The 19,527-nt window shown below is 44.2% G+C and overlaps 1 protein-coding gene across 5 annotated transcripts in view; it reads right to left on the reverse strand.

Moving 5' to 3' along the window:
- The window catches only part of LOC137413445 (limbic system-associated membrane protein), a 323,855-nt gene extending 305,356 nt beyond the window's left edge, over positions 1–18,499 (reverse strand). For 2 of the 5 annotated variants that reach the window (XM_078767341.1, XM_078767299.1), the window contains exons 1-2: positions 18,268–18,450; positions 17,640–17,736 (exon numbers count right to left, since the gene is read on the reverse strand). In XM_078767341.1, coding sequence (XP_078623467.1) covers positions 17,640–17,724 — 85 coding nt within the window. In that variant the 5' untranslated portion in view covers positions 17,725–17,736; positions 18,268–18,450. Of the gene's footprint in view, positions 1–17,639; positions 17,737–18,267 lie in introns of all 5 variants that reach the window. The other 3 variants (XM_078767214.1, XM_078767178.1, XM_078767254.1) reach the window with 2 other exon arrangements.
- Positions 18,500–19,527: the final 1,028 nt, after the last annotated feature.

Genomic DNA, 19,527 nt, shown 5'->3' on the forward strand with positions numbered 1-19,527 from the left:
CGGCCCTGCCCATATGTAGTTGTAATTGTCATGGTTCTCTTTTTGAGGCAATGTTTTTATAGCCGGATGCCCTTCCTGACGCCAACCCTCTTAGTCGTCGCTTACGACACGCAGGGATACGGTGTACCTATTCTAATCCAGGGTACACACTGGGAAACGTTTAAAACATGGAAATTCTGGGGGGGGGGGGGTGGGGGGTGGAGGGGAGGAGGCCCATATCCGAATCCATATTCAGATCTTCACCAAAATCGAATCGAATCATCCTTGTCAGACAACCAACCGGTCCACCAGGTTTCGTCCAAATACGTCCACAACTTTTTGAGATATCCTGCTATGTATCGTTTTTGGCACGATCTCCCAATGGTGAAGAATCGCTTTAAACATTCCAGTAATCCGAATCCAGATCTTCACCAAAATCTAATACTTTCGTCCTTGTCACATACGCTACATCTCTGCGAAATTTCGTCCAAATCTATCCACAACGTTTTGAGATATTTTGTTCACAGACAAACGGACAGACAAACAGACAGGGGTGAAAACATTACCTCCATCCACCTTTGGTGGCGGAGGTAAAAATTCAGCAGATTACGCATGAGCTTGTGTTTCACATGTGTGGAATGGCAGGGCCGACATAAGGTGAATTTAACTGTATTCTTAGAAAAAGACATCAGATTCTGGAGGTCAGGTGGTACATAATCTCATAAAATGGCAGTTTCTGGGGGGGGGGGGGGGGGGTCGAGCTGGGGAAGCAGAAAACTCAAAATTATAATCTTCAACTCAAGATATACTTTCGTGAAAAAAATACCAAAGCAGTGATTTTATGTAAAATTTAAAGAAAATTAAACAAAAAACTTTAAAAAGTCCCGAATTTAGTAAAGCTTTAAACCTCCAAGCAAAAGTGTTCCAAAACCCATTTCATCCTGACTGCAGCACCCATATACAGTAGACCACCGATTGCCTAACACCATTATTATTCTCTCCCACATGCCCAACTACTATTTTCTCATTTTGAGATGCAGGAAATAAAGAAATGCCATCAGTAGACAAGAAAGACGATTTGGAAGGACCAGACCATGCCGTCCTCACACATTCCTTCAATTGTTCCATTTTAACCCTCCTTTAATTCCCTCCCCTCCGCAAACAGTTCCTTGTTTTCCCCCCTTGTTTGCAATATTGCAAGTTGACAGAAAAATAAGATATTTTACATGGTGTTTTGGTAGTTCTCAAATATTTACCATTCGGATATGTGGGAGACAAGCCGAATGTGGTACAATGTCGGGTGTAAAATATAGGTGTAAAACTAGAGTTTTTATTGTTATGACACTGCCATCACAGGTACACCAGTTACAATCACAGGTACAATTGTTACGGATCGCGGATTAGATGTTATTTACCGAGCGGTGGTATTGCCGCGACCTAACAGTTCCCCCGATTCTTCCCCAACTCACCCGATTCCACCCGACGTTGACCAAATCGCGCTATGCTAAATCAGTGATTGGAAAGGACACAACGACTGGGATAAATGAAACGACGCAAGGGGGTACAGTTCTCAAGACCTCCGGAGGAGGATATAATTAGTGGTGGAGAAAAGGGGTAGATTACAAGGTAATGAGGTAAAGACACAGAAGAGATAGGCACTTAGACACAATCTTATCTTATCCCAGACAGACCACAGACAAACGGAACAAGACTGACTTACACAGGGATTGATGGCAGGGAAGGACAGGTCGGTCGATAGCACAAGGTGCACCTTGGCTCAGGGACAGGATAAAGCACGGTCCAGTCCAGAGATGCGGGGAGGTGTCACAGCGCTCGGAGGTGGCGTCCTTCTCTCTCCAAGCTCAGGGCGCATCTGACGTCACCTCCCTCTTCCTGCGCATGCTCAGCGGGGAGTCACACGCCCTCGGCTCGTTGGCTCCGCCCCAGATGGGACCGGTCCGCCGCTTCTATTGGGTGCGGGGGTTACCGGGCTCCGCCCTTGACGAGGAGCTGACAGCGAGCCCCTACTTGGTATGACTATAACTATAACATAACCGGTATGACTATAACTTTCTTCCGAGATACTGAAAGCATGGCATTTCGTATCATATCGTACTCGAAATAGCCTCGTATCATACAGCTCTGGGTCTTATGAACTACAACACTTCCTCAGTGTGTCTCACATCCCGATGAAGGGGATTTCATTCAATCCCTATCATGACGGGGGCAGCAATGTTCCAGGCCGAAGAGACTGTGACCTATTTCCCTGGCGGCTGGTTGTCTGGCTCTGAAAAACGGTTGACAATTTCCCATGCTTTGGCCTTGGCAAAACATTCTTTCCTAATGAGGCTTATTCTGCCTTGTCAACTTGGGACGTTGTTTTGAGTTCTTTGATCTTTGAGGGAAGAATATTAAGCCGACTACGGGTTGTGGCTCGCTGAGATGTTGGGGCCGGCTGTGTGAGGACCATGATGTCACTGTGATGTGGTGTTACTAGCTTACACGCCACACCAATATCTTCCATTCATGTATTCTTATCTATAATAAATCTCTTGTACACTCTCCGAGTTCTACAAGGTGCTTATAACTGGGGAAGGGATCCAAACCCGCGACACCCACACTTCCTAGGAAAGCCATTGTTATCAGTTATCACTACATCCATCCCCCTCATGAAGAAAATGATGCACCGCTATGATATGCGCTAAGGCCTACTCGTTGCAGACTTATAGAGCACAGTCTAGAACACTTCAGACTTCACAATTTAGATGTTTCTCTGGCACACTGATACCATGGAGTCATCATTGGGGTGCACTACCTTCCTGCTCTGGGGGTTATTCTGGACATGTGCGGGCTGTGAAATGGTGCGATTGACGAGACCTTCACAGCAAGACATCCAGGTCTAGTACAGACAGTTCCTTCAGACCAAGGTGATGCGGTACCGGGTTGGTGGCCGTTCGGTTTTGTTTCCCCTTGGCGGTTCACATGGCCGGTCAGGCAAAGGTGGTCTACAGAGGTAATGCTGTCAGGATGACTAAGGTTTATGATAACTTTATGCCATGGCTGACCAAACAGGTTGCACAAGTGACTCTTGTTTCTTGTTCTGGTGCCATTTGGTGATGCAACATGTCCAGAGAGACGGCCCTGATCTCATGTCCGAGAATAAGGGCTGCCATCCATTGATGGGAGAGTAGAAGCAGCTTGTTCAATGTTGAAGGACCAGGTCTGAAACCAAACTGATGATCTGATCTGACTGATGAATGTGCATGTGGTTAAGAGGATCAATTTTGCATCAGTTTTTGTTTTGCAGTGATGTTGGCTAACTTCCAGACAGACAACTGATGCAGAGAGAATGATCGATTGAACAGAGCAGAAAGAAGATGAGCAAGAGCAGTAGAGTAGGATTTTTATGACACATGCACTGATGTCATCTGGGCCTGTTGCAGAATCAGAAATGAGGTTTGTCAAAAACGTTTCCACCTTCTCAGGTGAAAAAGAGACAGTGTTTATTGGGTACGAGAATGTAGTCTGGTTGTATGGAGTGACGGGTTGGGTACACAAGATTTGGAAGCCAACACAGAATTGAGGTATTCGGCCTTATCACGAGAAGACTGGGCTGTGGGACATTTGAAGTGAAGGAAGGGATGCAAGAGGGGGCAAACACCACAAACACACTTGATGAGGTGCTACCAGATCTTTTAAAAAGAGACATGTTTGAGTGTTCAGCCATGAGGTTTGGCACGAGTTGTTTTCTGGCTTTCCTCAGAGTCGACACACGCTTGTTCCAGTCTTTCTGGAATGATCTGAGGCTGCCTTCGTTCAGATTTGCCATCAACGAAGAGAAGGCAAGTTGTTTGAAGGCAACTTCCTCACCACAGAATTTTGTGTACCAGGTACGAGAGGATAGGTATGATAACAGTAAGTGCAGATAAGAATCTTTACATGAAGGAAAGCAAGCTTGTGTGGAAGGATTCCCAGGCAGTTTTGATTTCAGGATAGGTGCAAATGAAGGATCAGTCGACATGAGAGGGCAGCTTGCAATCCCCGTCAGTCAGCCTGAGTGAACTGCCAGGTTCTATGGTGCCGGGGCACCTCTCTGACAATAGCCAGAGAGATGTCAACTCTCCACCAGCACATGATCAGATTAACATATTGGAGCAGAAGAGAAACACGGGACATCAGTAGGAAAGTTCATCATTTCAAAGTCCAGAAAGGAAGAAATCTGGGCGAGGCCCATGGAGTCACAGAAGTCCTATGCTGCAATGCCTTGGCTGGTTGAAGAGGTACCAAGACCCAGCCAATTGGCATGGTGATAGTTTAAATCACCGCATATGAGGAAGAGAGAGTTGCGATGGGTTATATGATCCATGTTGGCAGAGAGGAAAATGTAAATGGAATCATCCCTGTTAGGAAGAAGGTACAGCACACAAACAAACAGGAGGTGATTGCAAAGGAGAAAGCGCAGTCAAATATACTCCTGCGGGGATAGGAGAGCGAAGGGTAGTACACGGAGAGTGGGAAATTGAGTTCTTGAAATAAACTGCAACTCCACCACTGGAATGGGGTTCAGGTCTGTCAAACCGGTAAAGACAATACCCAGGGAGAGACACAGAAAAATTAGGGACATCCTGTAGGAGAAAAGTTTCTGTTCAGCAGATAATGTCACATTTACCAGTGGCAGCTGGAGGTCTATAGAGTTAGGGATGGGGGAGGGAGTGATGTGGGCAGTGAGGGGGAAAGATGTGAGGGAGTGGAGAGGCGTAGAGTGGGGAGGCAGGAGGATGTGGAATGGGGAAGCAGAAGCAGTGGGGGAAGCGTATGCTGGGGAAGCGGTAGGGGCAGAGCAATGGTGAGATGAGAACAGGGCAGGGTGCAAGGGGACGTGACAAAGAGGAGGGTGCAAGGGGCCGGGATGCAGAGGGAGAAGAGGAGGCCGGGACGCAGAGGGAGAAGAGAGGGCCGGGACGCAGGGAGAGAAGAGAGGGCTGGGACACAGGGGGAGAAGAGAGGGCTGGGACGCAGGGGGAGAAGAGAGAGGCTGGGAAGCAACGGGTGAGAAGAGAGGGACCGGGAAGCAACGGGTGAAAAGAGAGGGACCAGGACGCTGGGGGAGAAGAGGGGAGGTGGGACACAGGAGGAGAAGAGAGGAACTGGGAAGCAGGGGGAAAAGTGAGGGGGACTGAGAAGTAAGCGAAGAAGAGAAGGGGAAGGAAGCAGGAGGAGAAGAGAGGGGCCAGGAAGCACTGGGAAGCAGGGTGAAAAGAGAGGATCTGGGAAACAGGGGTAGAAGAGAAGGGGCAGAATGCAGGGGGAGAAGACAGGGGCTGGGACACAGGGAACGGGATGCAGGGGAAGCACGGATGATGCGGGCATGAAGAGGCAAGAAGGGACTGATAGTGAAGAAAGCAAGTTTGGTTCTGACCTTGGCCGAGTCATACCAAAGACTTTTAAATGGTAATTGCTGCTTCCTCCATTGATGCTAAGCATTTAGAGGAAAAGGATGGACAAATCCCGTGGGTTATAGCATCCCATGGTGGGTGGTGGTGGAGGGGGTAAGGGAGGAAGGTCGGGGGGGGGGGGGATTTCTACGCAATTGCTCTGTTGACTGCAGAAAGAAAAGAGATGTCACAAAGGCGGCGTCAGCTGGCACAGAGAGTGTCCCAGGAAGTTGTGTTACTTCCCCTCGAGACTGTTTTTGTCTGAAGTCAAGTCCAGTGTTAGCCAAGGTCTCTGTCTGCATCTCTGTGTGTGATTGGTGTAGCAGCTCCTCCATGAGCCTTCGACCATGAGCCTTCGTAACAAAGAAAGTCAATGCATGTGCCCATTGAAACAAACTCTAACATAGAAATGATTTATTGAAAAAGTGCGACATGTGATTAGATCTGGATCGACATTTCACACAAGAATGAAATAAATATGTGGAACTCAGGGGCACATCCGGACCTTCAATTTAGGGGGAAGGTGGTCAAGGTAATAACCCAGTGGGTATAGAGCACAAGCTATCACAGTATAGCAGTTAGCAGCGTGTTGTATTAATCCTGGTGGGGGCCCAGGGGACTGACTTCACTTCCCCGCGTGCCATGCTAGCGCTTCTCACTTGTTTCCTCCTCTACCCCTTGTAGCCACGAGTCAATCATGCGCCGCAAATAAGGATTTACTCTGCAGATCAAGCACCAGGGGTTACACAAGGATACATAAGTAATTTAGATGTAGAAGGGGGCCGTTCGGCACATCATGCCTGTGCAATATCAACACCAGACCAATTTATATAAAAAAAGAGAAATGCAAAATGGGTTTTTTTTTGTAGTTTTTCTTTTCTTTCTTTCTGGGAGGGGGGAGTGTGTGAAGGTGGTTCTTCGGTGAGAAACACACATAAACTGCACACCACACCTTGACGAGACCCTGACAGACGACACTCCGCACAGGTGCACAAAATCACCCATCCATGCTCAAGCTACCTAAAAGTCCTGCCAACATCCCTATACCCCTCTATCTCCAATACCTCCAGGTACCTACCTAATTTCAATTTAAACTTATCCACTGTTTCTGCTGCCACTACTTTTCCAGGGAGACCATTCCATGCATTAACTACCCTCTGAGTGAAAGACCCCTGCCTCCCTACCATCTGGACTTATTCTGCACTTATTTTGTCTATACTCTTCATTATCTAAAACATCTCAATCATATCCCCTCATAACCACCTCCTTTCTGATGTATAAAGCCCTAAATGGGTTAGCCATCTTGTATATGCTGCATTGTACATGTTCTGTGTGATTACAATTTGATGCGAAACGAAACGGAGGCGAATAAATCCTTCCAAACTAGCGCAGCCGAGATTACTTTTCTTCTTCTTCTTCTCTACATCCCCCCTTTTCACTTTTTTGAGGGGGCCAGGACTCCTGTGCAACCACACCCCTGGATCCACTGGTGGGATTTCTTCAACCGGGAGAAAACAAAAAACATGCCATCAATTACCACATTTGCTTTGCTTCCCAAGTCAACGCCAGTGCCAGGTTTTTCTGGTGCTGAGTGCAGGTCGAGTCAGTGTCGAATAATCAGCATGGCTGCCGAGTTTATCTGGTGCAGGACCATTACATCAGGGCCAAGCATCAATGTGTACGCCATCCCTGGGATTGACGTTCAACTGGTTCTCCCTTCTGCCAGCATTAGTTGGTGGACGTTAAAGATCCCACGGTGTTTTTTTTGCAAAGAGTGGACGTGTCGTGACTTTCTGGTGTCGGAGTGTGGACCCGTCCAGGATTGTAACTCCTCAATATCATCACATCCACTCTCTAACAAGCAATTGCATTTCTCTGCTCCATCATTATTACTACTAAACAAATGAAGATTCTTGCTGAGCATATGATTGAAACCAAGAACATTGCTGTTTGGCATTACGATCTGAGGAAAGGCCTCATGATGCTTGGATCATCGGTTCAAGTCCCATTGTGTACATTCTCTGCAAATGTTATTATGCTTCATGCAAATGCACAGTGATGTCTCCAAATGTCCTTCTCCTGCAAGTAATGTGCGGTGGCAGGATAGCCTAAATGTACGTGCATTCGTCTGAGCTCTCCATCCTGGGTTTGAATCTTGTCCCAGCTATAAACGGTCACTCTGGTATTTCACACAGGAAGGGCAGGGCAACCATGTGTGTGCCCTCCCTCAGATGGATGTTAAACTGGATATCCTGTCTGCTTGTATTAGTTGGTGGACGTTAAAGGTCCCACTGTATTTTTTAGCCGCGTCGCAGACGCTGGTCATAGAGTGCCCTCTGCTGTTGTTGTTGTTCTTCTTGTTCTTCTTCTTCTTCTTGTTCTTGCAGAGAAGACAAAACCTCAAAGCTCCACCCATTCTGGGAACCATAGCTCCACCCATTCTGGGAGAGGCTTCATATAAACAAATATCCACCATTTTATTAACTCGCATAGCTTTGAGGCCTGTTTTGTAGGCCCGTGGTGTCTTCCTCTCTCACACAGTTTTATTTCAAATCAAATTCGATATATCATTTCATTTTTCACAGTCGCCAACATAGTTTTAGACTCGGTTGAAAAAAAACGGGAGGAAAATCCGATGAAAGTTGCCCTTTATAGAACGAAATGAATTCTCAAAGGCCTGTAACTTCAAGTCCATTGAGATATTTTTTTTTTAAATCGCGGCATGGTCAGTCATACACCGCCCGAAATAACAGACGGGAAAATGCCGAGATATATATATATATATTGTTTAAATCGCGGCATGGTCAGTCATACACCGCCCGAAATAACAGACGGGAAAATGCCGAGATATATTAAAAATTCGTCGCCACACACGGGAAATTGCCGAGATATATTTTCACTTTGCACAAAAATAACATCAAGTAATCGAATCAATAGGAATGTCCTGTGCCTATAACATCGACGTTATAGGCACAGCTGCATCTAGGCATTGTGTAACATCGACGTGGCTTTTGTTTTAATTAAAACTTTTTGTACTTGTTTTTAATAAAGAGTAGGCCGTCACCCCGAACAAATTAATATTCCTGCCTGGATTGTGCAAAGCAAATGGTCTGCTCTTCTTGGAGGTTCCTTGGCAAGTTACACTGTTTGCTATCTCAGGTGTGGTTACTGTCTGGGCAGCAGTTGATGATCATGTGGTTTGTATATTTCATGTGAACGGCTTTCTTTGAGTTTGAAGTGTAACCAACACACATGAAATGTATGAGCAATCTCTTCCACGAGCTTTAGATCACGATAGAGAGAGCGCGCACACAAGGACATACATCACAATGGTAGAGCTCAACAGCATGACAAATACTCAAACTCACAATATGTGGCAACTAAATACAGCCATGCATAGTCATTCAGGCAAGCAACAACCATGATATGCATCCGAATGAGTTAATAACAATGGCATCATTAATTATAGATAGATGCCACGCTTGCCAGAGTAAAAGCACACTTAAGACATTTAAATGACTAAAGTTGCCCATGCCCACATGCGATTTAAATTACTAACAGGTTGCCCATGCCCACATGCGATTTAAATTACGAACAAGTTGCCCCTGAGCACATACAATTTAAATGACTGGCAAGTTGCCCATGCCCACATGCGATTTAAATGACCAACAAGTTGCCCATGCCCACATACAATTTAAATGACTGGCAAGTTGCCCATGCCCACATGCGATTTAAATTACGAACAGGTTGCCCCTGAGCACATACAATTTAAATGACTGGCAAGTTGCCCATGCCCACATGCGATTTAAATGACCAACAAGTTGCCCATGCCCACATACAATTTAAATTACAAACAAGTTGCCCATGCCCACATACAATTTAAATGACTGGCAAGTTGCCCATGCCCACATGCGATTTAAATGACAAACAAGTTGCCCATGCTCACATACAATTTAAATGACTGGCAAGTTGCCCATGCCCACATGCGATTTAAATGACCAACAAGTTGCCCATGCCCACATAAAATTTAAATGACTAACAAGTTGCCTATGCCCACATGCGATTTAAATGACCAACAAGTTGCCCATGCCCACATACAATTTAAATGACTAACAAGTTGCCCATGCCCACATGGGATTTAAATGACAAACAAGTTGCCAATGCACACATACGATTTCAATTACAAACAAGTTGCCCATGCCCACATGCGATTTAAATGACCAACAAGTTGCCCATGCCCACATACAATTTAAATGACCAACAAGTTGCCCATGCCCACATGCGATTGAAATGACCAACAAGTTGCCCATGCCCACATACAATTTAAATGACCAACAAGTTGCCCATGCCCACATGCGATTTAAATGACAAACAAGTTGCCCATGCCCACATGCGATTTAAATGACAAACAAGTTGCCCATGCCCACATGCGATTTAAAAGACAAACAAGTGGCCCATGCCCACATACAATTTAAATGACTGGCAAGTTGCCCATGCCCACATGCGATTTAAATGACCAACAAGTTGCCCATGCCCACATACAATTTAAATGACTAACAAGTTGCCCATGCCCACATACAATTTAAATGACTAACAAGTTGCCCATGCCCACATGCGATTTAAATGACAAACAAGTTGCCCATGCCCACATAAAATTTAAATGACTAACAAGTTGCCCAAGCCCACATGCGATTTAAATTACAAATAAGTTGTCCATGCCCACATGTGATTGAAATTACTAGCAAGTTGCCCATGCCCACATGCGATTTAAATTACTAACAAGTTGCCCATACCCACATGCAATTTAAATTACGAACAAGTTGCCCATGCCCACATGCGATTTAAATTACTAATAAGTTGTCCATGCCCACATGTGATTTAAATTACTAACAAGTTGCCCATGCCCACATGCGATTTCAATTACAAACAAGTTGCCCATGCCCACATGCGATTTACATTATTCACAAGTTGCCCATGCCCACATACAATTTAAATAACTAACAAGTTGCCAATGCCCACATGCGGTTTAGATGACTAACAAGTTGCCAATGCCCACATACAATTTAAATGACTAACAAGTTGCCCATGCCCACATGCGATTTAAATTACAAATAAGTTGTCCATGCCCACATGTGATTGAAATTACTAGCAAGTTGCCCATGCCCACATACAATTTAAATAACTAACAAGTTGCCAATGCCCACATGCGGTTTAGATGACTAACAAGTTGCCAATGCCCACATACAATTTAAATGACGAACAAGTTGCCCAAGCCCACATGCGATTTAAATTACAAATAAGTTGTCCATGCCCACATGTGATTGAAATTACTAGCAAGTTGCCCATGCCCACATGCGATTTAAATTACTAACAAGTTTCCCATACCCACATGCAACTTAAATTACGAACAAGTTGCCCATGCCCACATACAATTTAAATGACTAACAAGTTGCCCATGCCCACATGCGATTTAAATTACTAATAAGTTGTCCATGCCCACATGTGATTTAAATTACTAACAAGTTGCCCATGCCCACATGCGATTTCAATTACAAACACGTTGCCCATGCCCACATGCGATTTACATTATTCACAAGTTGCCCATGCCCACATACAATTTAAATGACTAACAAGTTGCCAATGCCCACATGCGGTTTAGATGACTAACAAGTTGCCAATGCCCACAAACGGGGTAGGGATGGAAACGGGAAAAATGCAAACGGCGTCTTCTGCCATCGAGCTGGTAAGCTGGGAGCAACAATTCACATTTATTGCCGCATCTGATGCAATTTAAATGCTCTAATGGTGGCGAGGTGCTCCATTTGAAACCGTTTGTTCGATATATGTAGCTTTTTGATGCCTAGGGTCCAAAATAAAAACTAGTATTGGTGTCTTTTTTATTGTTAAAAACAAAAAACAAAAATCCTTTTTTTTTGGAAAGAAAATGCCAGTGAGCAACTGCATATTAATAGAACGAATTAGGATACTCAAACAAGGAATATTTTGTTTTTGAAAACGGCGGAACAAAGAAAAGTACACAAAATGCCAAAATAATACATTGGTGAGGAGTCTACAATGTCCAGATAGAAATTGTTTTTTTAGAGTTGAGCTTTAATTACACAAATATACAAAATGGTTGATAAACAGTTACGAAAACCAGGCTCACATTCTAGCATTATAAAACAATCAAATAAACATGGTTAGCAAGAGCAAGTCTATGTAACTGCATCGATAATGAAATTCAACAAAAAAAAACCCAGTGTTTATTATAATACACACTAGAACGGCACTCAGTAGAGCATACCTCCACCTGGTTGGCCATATCACTCAATGGTGAAGAATCACTATAAAAATTATACCAGCTGGATCCGGATCGGAATCTTCACAAAATTGAATCGATTCTTCCTGGTCACACACAACCTGTCCAACAAGGTTCGTCCAAATCCATCCATGACTGAGATATCCTGCTATGTATAGTTTTTGGCCCTATCTCCCAAAGGTGAAGAATCAGTTAAAAAATTCTAGTAGCCGGATCCGGATCCTGATATTCACCAAAATCTAATCAATTCGTCGGTGTTACATACGCTACATCTCTACAAATTTCGTCCGAATCTGTCCACAACTTTGAGATATTTTGTTCACAAACGGACAGACAAACAGACAGACAGGGATGAAAACATAACCTTCATCCACCTTTGGCGGCGCAGGTAAAAATGGAATTTAAAATTGCCAAGCTGAGCCAATCAATTTTTTCATTAAAAAGAGAAAACTGTATTAAAGTGAAAAGTATATACGTTTGAAAGGAAAATGGCAGAAAACCGAAATAATATGTGCCTGTTTAGCTATGGATTCTTAGCTAACTATGTTAGTAAATATCTGAATCTATGGATTGTGATGCTCTGAAACCAGGTTCAAATCCCATATACAACGTGCATTTGCTTATTGTCTGCTAATGTCTTTGTAACTCACAACTCAAGCGAAATCGACCATCGCAGACGCCCATGCTTCCCACCAAAAGCAAAGTTGAAAAATAGCAAAAAAAAAGTTCCACTTGGAATGACTCGATATCAAATTTTAGGGTCACGGAGGTCAAAACGGAAGATTTTTTTTTTTTTTTTTTATATACTTTAAGTCCCCTCCCACCTCCTGAGGCAAGAAATAGGGGTCAATTTTAAAAAGTCGTTACATATTTCAATGGAAGTTAAATACTATTTGGGTCAAGCAATCATGATATTAATTAATCGTGTTATTTGATTATTAAGCAATTAACAAGGTCTGAGAATGGGGGCATTATAGTGAGCTCCAACTGACCATCCGACCGAATATTTGTCCACGTACTTTGTACATTTGTCGTTTGTTTGTACACGTTTGTACATTTGTCGCACATATTTGTCCAACTTAATAATTACTTTTGTGTATGCAATATTTAAAAAAAAATTTGAGCATTTAGCTTTCATATTGCAGATATCTATTCCTCATGTTATTCTAACCTGATTAGACCATGGCTGTAATTGGCTGAATTATGTTGCCATGGCAACCATCTCAGTAACTTGGCTTGTGCACGCGATATTTGAAAAACCGTTCAAGATTTACCTTTCATATTACAAAGATCAATACCTCATACCACCCAAAAGGCGACGGACTGAGAGTATCAGCTCCGAGGGACCTCTTCTTATTCGTCTTCCCCTCTCCATCAATTTAAACCTTTTTAAACAGCAAAATGTTTAATTTTCCCACATACTTGCTTCCAAGCACTTTTCCCCCAGTCTGCTTTGCATTCTCCCCTCTCTCTGCATCGCAGGACGACTCGTATACTCATGCCTCACCCAACATCGTGTTCATAGAGCGCTGTCTTACTTTGTGCCTTTAATCATCATTGCCATCCCAATTGTGGTCTGTCTCCATCTTTTTGCCCTTTGAATTCTGAAATCCAACCTTTTTGGATTCGTGTGTGGGACTATGATGTCAAACCCCCTCAACGTCAGGACCCTCCCCCCACGTCATCTTCACACCCGGGTTCCCGCTCCAAGCTCACCCATCCCACCTCTGCTAGGCGTCCCCTGATTACGTGTCCATCCGCCGCATGCCCTCCACCTCCTTGTTTCCTCCACGCCCTACCTCTTCATTGTTTCTTTCACCTCCCACCACCTCCTTGCTTCCTTCACAAATCCAGGCTCACTGCTCATCTCCATTCATTTGTTCCTCTTTTCTCTTACATGTGGACCCAACTTCCCCAGTCTGTTCAATCCCATGAGCCAGCTGTTCACCCACCCATACCTCAGGTTATCAGTTATTCTCCCCCCCCCCCCCCCCCCCCCGATCCATACTCATGATCTCTTCCACCCCAAATGAATCTACTCCCAAAGTACTCAGATGAAAAAACATGGCTCATATGAAAAAAAAAAAATGAAAAAAAAGGGCTTATCCTTGGTCAGCCGCTGTCACTTCGCTGGGATCTCAAGCCACTTTTTTGTTTCGGCCAAATTAAAATGCCTTGGCAATTCTCCACCATGACCCCTCATGGACTAATTAAAGTATATAATCGAAATCTGTCTTCAGATTTGAAGATTAGAGCAGTTGGACTAAATAACTGTTTAAATCTGGAGTGAAATCTGGAGTGAAATCTGAAAATTTTAAGATACTACCGATTTTTATAACTCAGCATATAAGCGTATTTATTTAAGGAAGGGTTGGGAGGAGGGAAGGGAAAGGAACCGGCATTCCCCAGAAACATTTGCTTTTACTCAAACCCCCTCCCACGGTCCCACCCCCACACAATCTCTTAAACCTCTTCCTCGATTATTCAGCCCTTCTTCTCTTGCTCCCAACCCCATTCTCGCACCCCTCCCTACTATAGGGTATGGCGACATATGGTGAGGGGTCACTCTCCCCCTTCCCTCGCTCTCCCCACCCTTCCTAGCTCCTCCCTCCCCCCCGGCCCCACTTTCCTAGACTCCCCTCTACTCTCTACCCACCTTCCCTCCTATCTTTCCCCTCCCCTCTCTCTCCTCTCCTCTCCCTCTCTATCCCTTATCTTCCTCACTGCCACCTCCTTCCCATTCCTCAATCCCCCTTCCCTTCCTCCATCCTTGCTCCCTCCTCCCTCCCTCCCCTGCCTTCCCTCTCCACCTCTCTCTCCCCACACTCCCTTTCCAATATCTTAGTATTCCCGTTAGCGAAGCGACGGGTGGTATATGCTACTAAAAAATAAAATATATATAACTGACATTTCAAACGGAAGATACAGAAAAATGAGTAAATTAAATAAAATGTGAAGCTGTGCTAATTAATTTACTGGGTGAAGTAGAATGCTATCAGTTCAATCTATAAAACACAACAGAAGTGCAGTAAATCCAGGAGTCGGGAATCAAAGCCTTTTCATTGATGAAGGATCAACAAAAGTTCAACAAAGATATAACAAAAGAAAGATATAAAATAAATAAATAAATAAACAAAAAAGGGCAACAATGGATGCATTGGCTTTACTAACTCAGCTGAATGCAGCAATTATAAAAACACACGAGATAAGTGTAAGGAATAATGGAAATAACCAATGGAATATGAAACGATAACACCAATTGAGAGGTGTGAGAAAGTGGATTGATCGACGATGAATCTTGGGACGGAAAAGTTAACACTTTCAAACGAATTCCGCTTGGAGTTTCGTGTTGTAGAGTGAAATGTTCATGTTATAAAGGGGTTGTTTGGGTTGTAGGATTTTGAGAGGGTTTAGGTTGTGAAGAGAAAAGAAGAAGAGAAGAAAAGAGGAGAAGAGAAAAGGACTGAACATTTAATGAGATATTCTCTCGGTCATGCTGAAATGGACATCACAGAATGAACCCATTTATCATTTAAAGGTAAAAAAAAATTAAATGACACGTATTCAACTATTCATTGTTTTCGATGTCAAATCCTTTACATTGCTGAAGAACATATATGTACAACACGGTGCATATATCACAAAAGAGGAAATCACTTTCTCATCTGGGATTGGAGAATAGCCGAACCTGATAAGACACCTGCTATGCTTCTTCTCACCTCCGCTGGAAATATTTCCAACCTTCCCGAGTCTTCTGAGGTGGAAGTTTCACCTAAGTATTTCACGAAGCAAGTGGCCAGGCTTGACGTTCAATTGAAGTCGATTGGGGCAGGAATTTGCGATTCGTTCAGGGTTTTTTTTTTTGTTTTGTTTTTTTTGTATACTGAATCGAGGCTCGTGAAAGAGCTGAAAAGAGCCGGTGCCGGCGAGAACTCGCATTCTCTTCGTGAAAGACGTCACCGTGGGGGTCTTTGACATCCATCGGGACACAGAGTCTATTAGAGGGACGGCGGACTTTGCGATGCAACGCCCTGCCTGCGAAGCACCAATCTGACGGGAATCAAACCTAGGCCAAACAGCTCAAAGGTAAGTGCCCCACCTATGTGCCATGCTGTCGGACTGAAACCCAGATAAGATTATTTAGTACAAGTCTTGCGGAGTCATCGCACATTTACACAATTGTTACGCGATCACGCCATCATACAGTCGTGGCCAAAAATATTGGCACCCTTGCACTTTTTTCTAATAATGCACCATTTCTTCCAGAATATTGTTGAAATTAAATAATATTTTGGTATCCACATTTGTATTTCTTTGGTTTGCAGTGGAACAAAACAAAAAAGGCTGAAATAATTACTAAATCTTAGCTTATTCAACACAGAAATCCCAAAATGGCCTGGACAATATTATTGGCACCTTTTATAAGTCGTTAGAAATCATTAGATTTCAAGCAGGTGATTCTCCTTCATGTTGGAATTGAACTCACCTGTAGCGAGTTGCAGGTGCCTGCAATATAAAAATCACCCATTCAACAAGTTTGAATGGAGAAAAGGAGTCATTCTGCCGTGTTGTGTCACTGTGTGTACTGCAATGAGCATGGAGAAAAGAAAGAAAACCAGAGAATTCTTTGCGGAGGTCAGACACAAGATTGTAGCCAAGCATGGACAATCTCAAGGCTACAAGTCCATCTCCAGAGATCTTGATGTCCCTGTGTCCACTGTACGTAATTTTATCAGGAAGTTTAAGGCCCATGGCAATGTAGCCAACCTCCCTGGACGTGGCCGCAAGAGAAAACTTGATCGAAGATTGCAGCGAAGGATTTTTCGAATGGTGGAGAAAACACCTCAATCAACTGCCGAACAGATTCAAGCTGACCTTCAGACACAAGGTACGGCAATTTCAACTCGCACCATCCGTCGCCAACTCAATGAAAGGGGGTTCTGTGGTAGGAGACCCAGGAGGACCCCACAGCTGAGAGAGATATATAAGAGAACCCGACTGGAGTTTTCCATAACACACCTGAAAAAGCCAATATCCTTCTGGGAGAATACTCTGTGGACAGATGAGACCAAATTTGAGCTTTTTGGTAAAGCACATCATCTCTAAGTTTACAGAAAACAAAATGAATCCTTCAAAGAAAAGAACACCTTCCCGACAGTCAAACATGGAGGAGGTCCAGTGATGTTTTGGGGTTGCTGTGCTGCCTCTGGCAATGGGTGCCTTGAATGTGTGCACGGCATCATGAAATCAGGAGATTACCAAGCCATTTGGGAGCGCAATGTTCAATCCAGTGTCAGGAAGCTGGGTCTCTGTCGAAGGTCATGGGTCTTGCAGGAGAACAATGACCCCAACACACACTTCAAAAAGCACCCAGGAATGGTTCAAGACAAAACGCTGCACTGTTCTGAAGTGGCCAGCAATGAGTCCAGATGTAAATCCCATTGAACACCTGTGGGGAGATCTGAAAACAGCAGTTGGGAGAAGGTACCCTTCAAATCTGGGAGAACTGGAGCAGTTTGCACAAGAAGAGTGGGACAAACTGCCAGTGGAGAGGTGTAGGAAGCTCATTCATGGCTATAGGAAGCGCTTGACTGCAGTTATTTTGTCCAAAGTCTGTGATACCAAATATTAATTCGAGGGTGTCAATAATTTTGTCAATGCCATTTCTTTTTATTTTCTGATTCAAAAGGATATATTAAGTTCTGAATCAAAAACAAAGGTTCTGTAATATTAAGTGAACTCAAGAATTGTGGAGACAAAATACTTTCGTCAATTTCAAATTATTTTTCAAGAAAATTGTTAGTCATTTGAAAAAAAGTGCAAGGGTTCCAATATTTTTGGCCACGACTGTATATCATGTGCCATTGTTCCTGTATTGTATTTCCGACTTCATGTGCTGGATGAACCTGTGCAGATGTTGATAAGAAGAAGAAGAAGAAGAGGAAGCAGCAGGAGAGGTGATTGCCTCGCGAGGGGTCCCCGTTGACCCATCGGTGTTCAAATCTTTGGGTGGCGAGAAGAAAGGCAACATGAAGAGCAATCCGCACGACATATTGTGAATTTTTATTATTATTAATATACAAATCGATCAATCACAATCAAATGTTTGCAGCACAAAATGTCGAAGCTCATGCACAGAGCAATCCAAGGAGACAATAAATAATGGAAGAAATCATAATTCATTCATCGGTCGTCGTCATCCAGGACACTCAAGACGACCAAGTGGGGGAGAGTGTTCAAAACCCAAGAATCATCATCATCATTGACAAAACGAGGAGTCGAGCGATGCACGAGTGAGCCATGAGCAGACAGAGACAACCTGCCTCGAAAGACACGAGTAGACAGACATGCCAGACAGACAGACAGCGCGGTGGTTATTTTATAAGATTTTATTTTTAACCAAATGCGAAAGCGACGCCGTCATCTCGTCGACATGGAGACAGCACCGGCAGGTATAAAGCGCGAAACACAACGGCAAAGGTTGTCCTTGTATTTAAATTATAATGAAGAAAGGTTAAAAAGAAATAAACAAACCTGCAAATCTCGCCCGGCGCCGACGATCTGTGAATCCGCGGAGAGAATTATAGGGAGGGGAGTGGAGGAGGAGGAGGAGGAGGAGGCGGTCGGAAGTCGGAGAAGGGTGGTTGAGGGAGGAGGCGTAGGAAGGAAAAGCGATGGAAGAGGAGGTGCAGGGGAGATATACGCTGGGCAGAAGGGGCGTTGTAAATGAGGAGACGGGAACAAATAAGACTGAAAGGGTGGGCGTGTCCCGGGAGGAGGAGCGAGCGCGGAGTGGGCGGGGAAAGGGGAGGGGATTAAAAATGGGCGGGAAATACGAGGGCTGAGAATAAAGGAGTCAGCTGCTAATGCTTGGGATTGGGAGGGGAGACGAAGGGGGCGTGAGATTCGCGGCGTTAGACATACTTATTGTGCAGAAAAAAATTAATTAGTCTATATAATTACATCGCACGTGTGATATCGCATATCACATTGTCTGGACGACGTCAGACACACGACGTGTGCCAAAAGCAACTCGTAAATAAGGAAAAGGTAATAATAATATTGTGACTTTTACCACTTCTGAAACCAAAAGATAAACCTTAAAATAATTCGGAATACAACGCAATACAATCGAATACAACGTAATTGGTGAATGTATAATTCGTATCATATATTACAACAACAATACACCAGTGGGTGGCGCAAGGCTTAGTGTCGGCTGCGAGTCTTGGAGATCAGCGGTTCGAATTTCGACCGAATCAATACCAAATGTCATTAATAACGAGTGAGCTGACAGACGTCTCTTGGGGTTGTCGTTCAGGCCTCTGCTGATTTGGGGCCCACCTGGGAGCCCCCCATCCATTGGGAGCCCCCCCCCCCCTCCCCGAACCGAAATCGAAAAATCTATTACCGAGCAATCCTGCGGGCCATCGAGTACAAGAGCACTAACAGGTTTCAGAGCAATCAATTGGTACATAAGGGACGAGGAGTGATCCGAAGGCTTTTTTGGAAGGGGGGGGGGGGGGAGAATTTTTTAACCCACACATCCCCCCCACCCCCCTCCCCCGTGGGAGCCCCCTGAACCAAAAATCGAAATATCTAAAACCGAGCAATCCTGTGGACCACCGAGTAGAAGGGCTCTTTCGGGTTTCAGAGGAATCAATTGGTAAACTAGAAGGGCACTCAGTGGAGAGCACACCTCCACCTGGTTGGCCATATCACTCAATGGTGGAGAATCACATAAAAAAATTAATAATTCTCATATCCCAATCCATATTCAGATCTTCACCAAAA

Source organism: Myxine glutinosa, chromosome 1 (assembly GCF_964187855.1).
Source record: "Myxine glutinosa chromosome 1, kmMyxGlut1.1, whole genome shotgun sequence".
NCBI lineage: Eukaryota > Metazoa > Chordata > Myxini > Myxiniformes > Myxinidae > Myxine > Myxine glutinosa.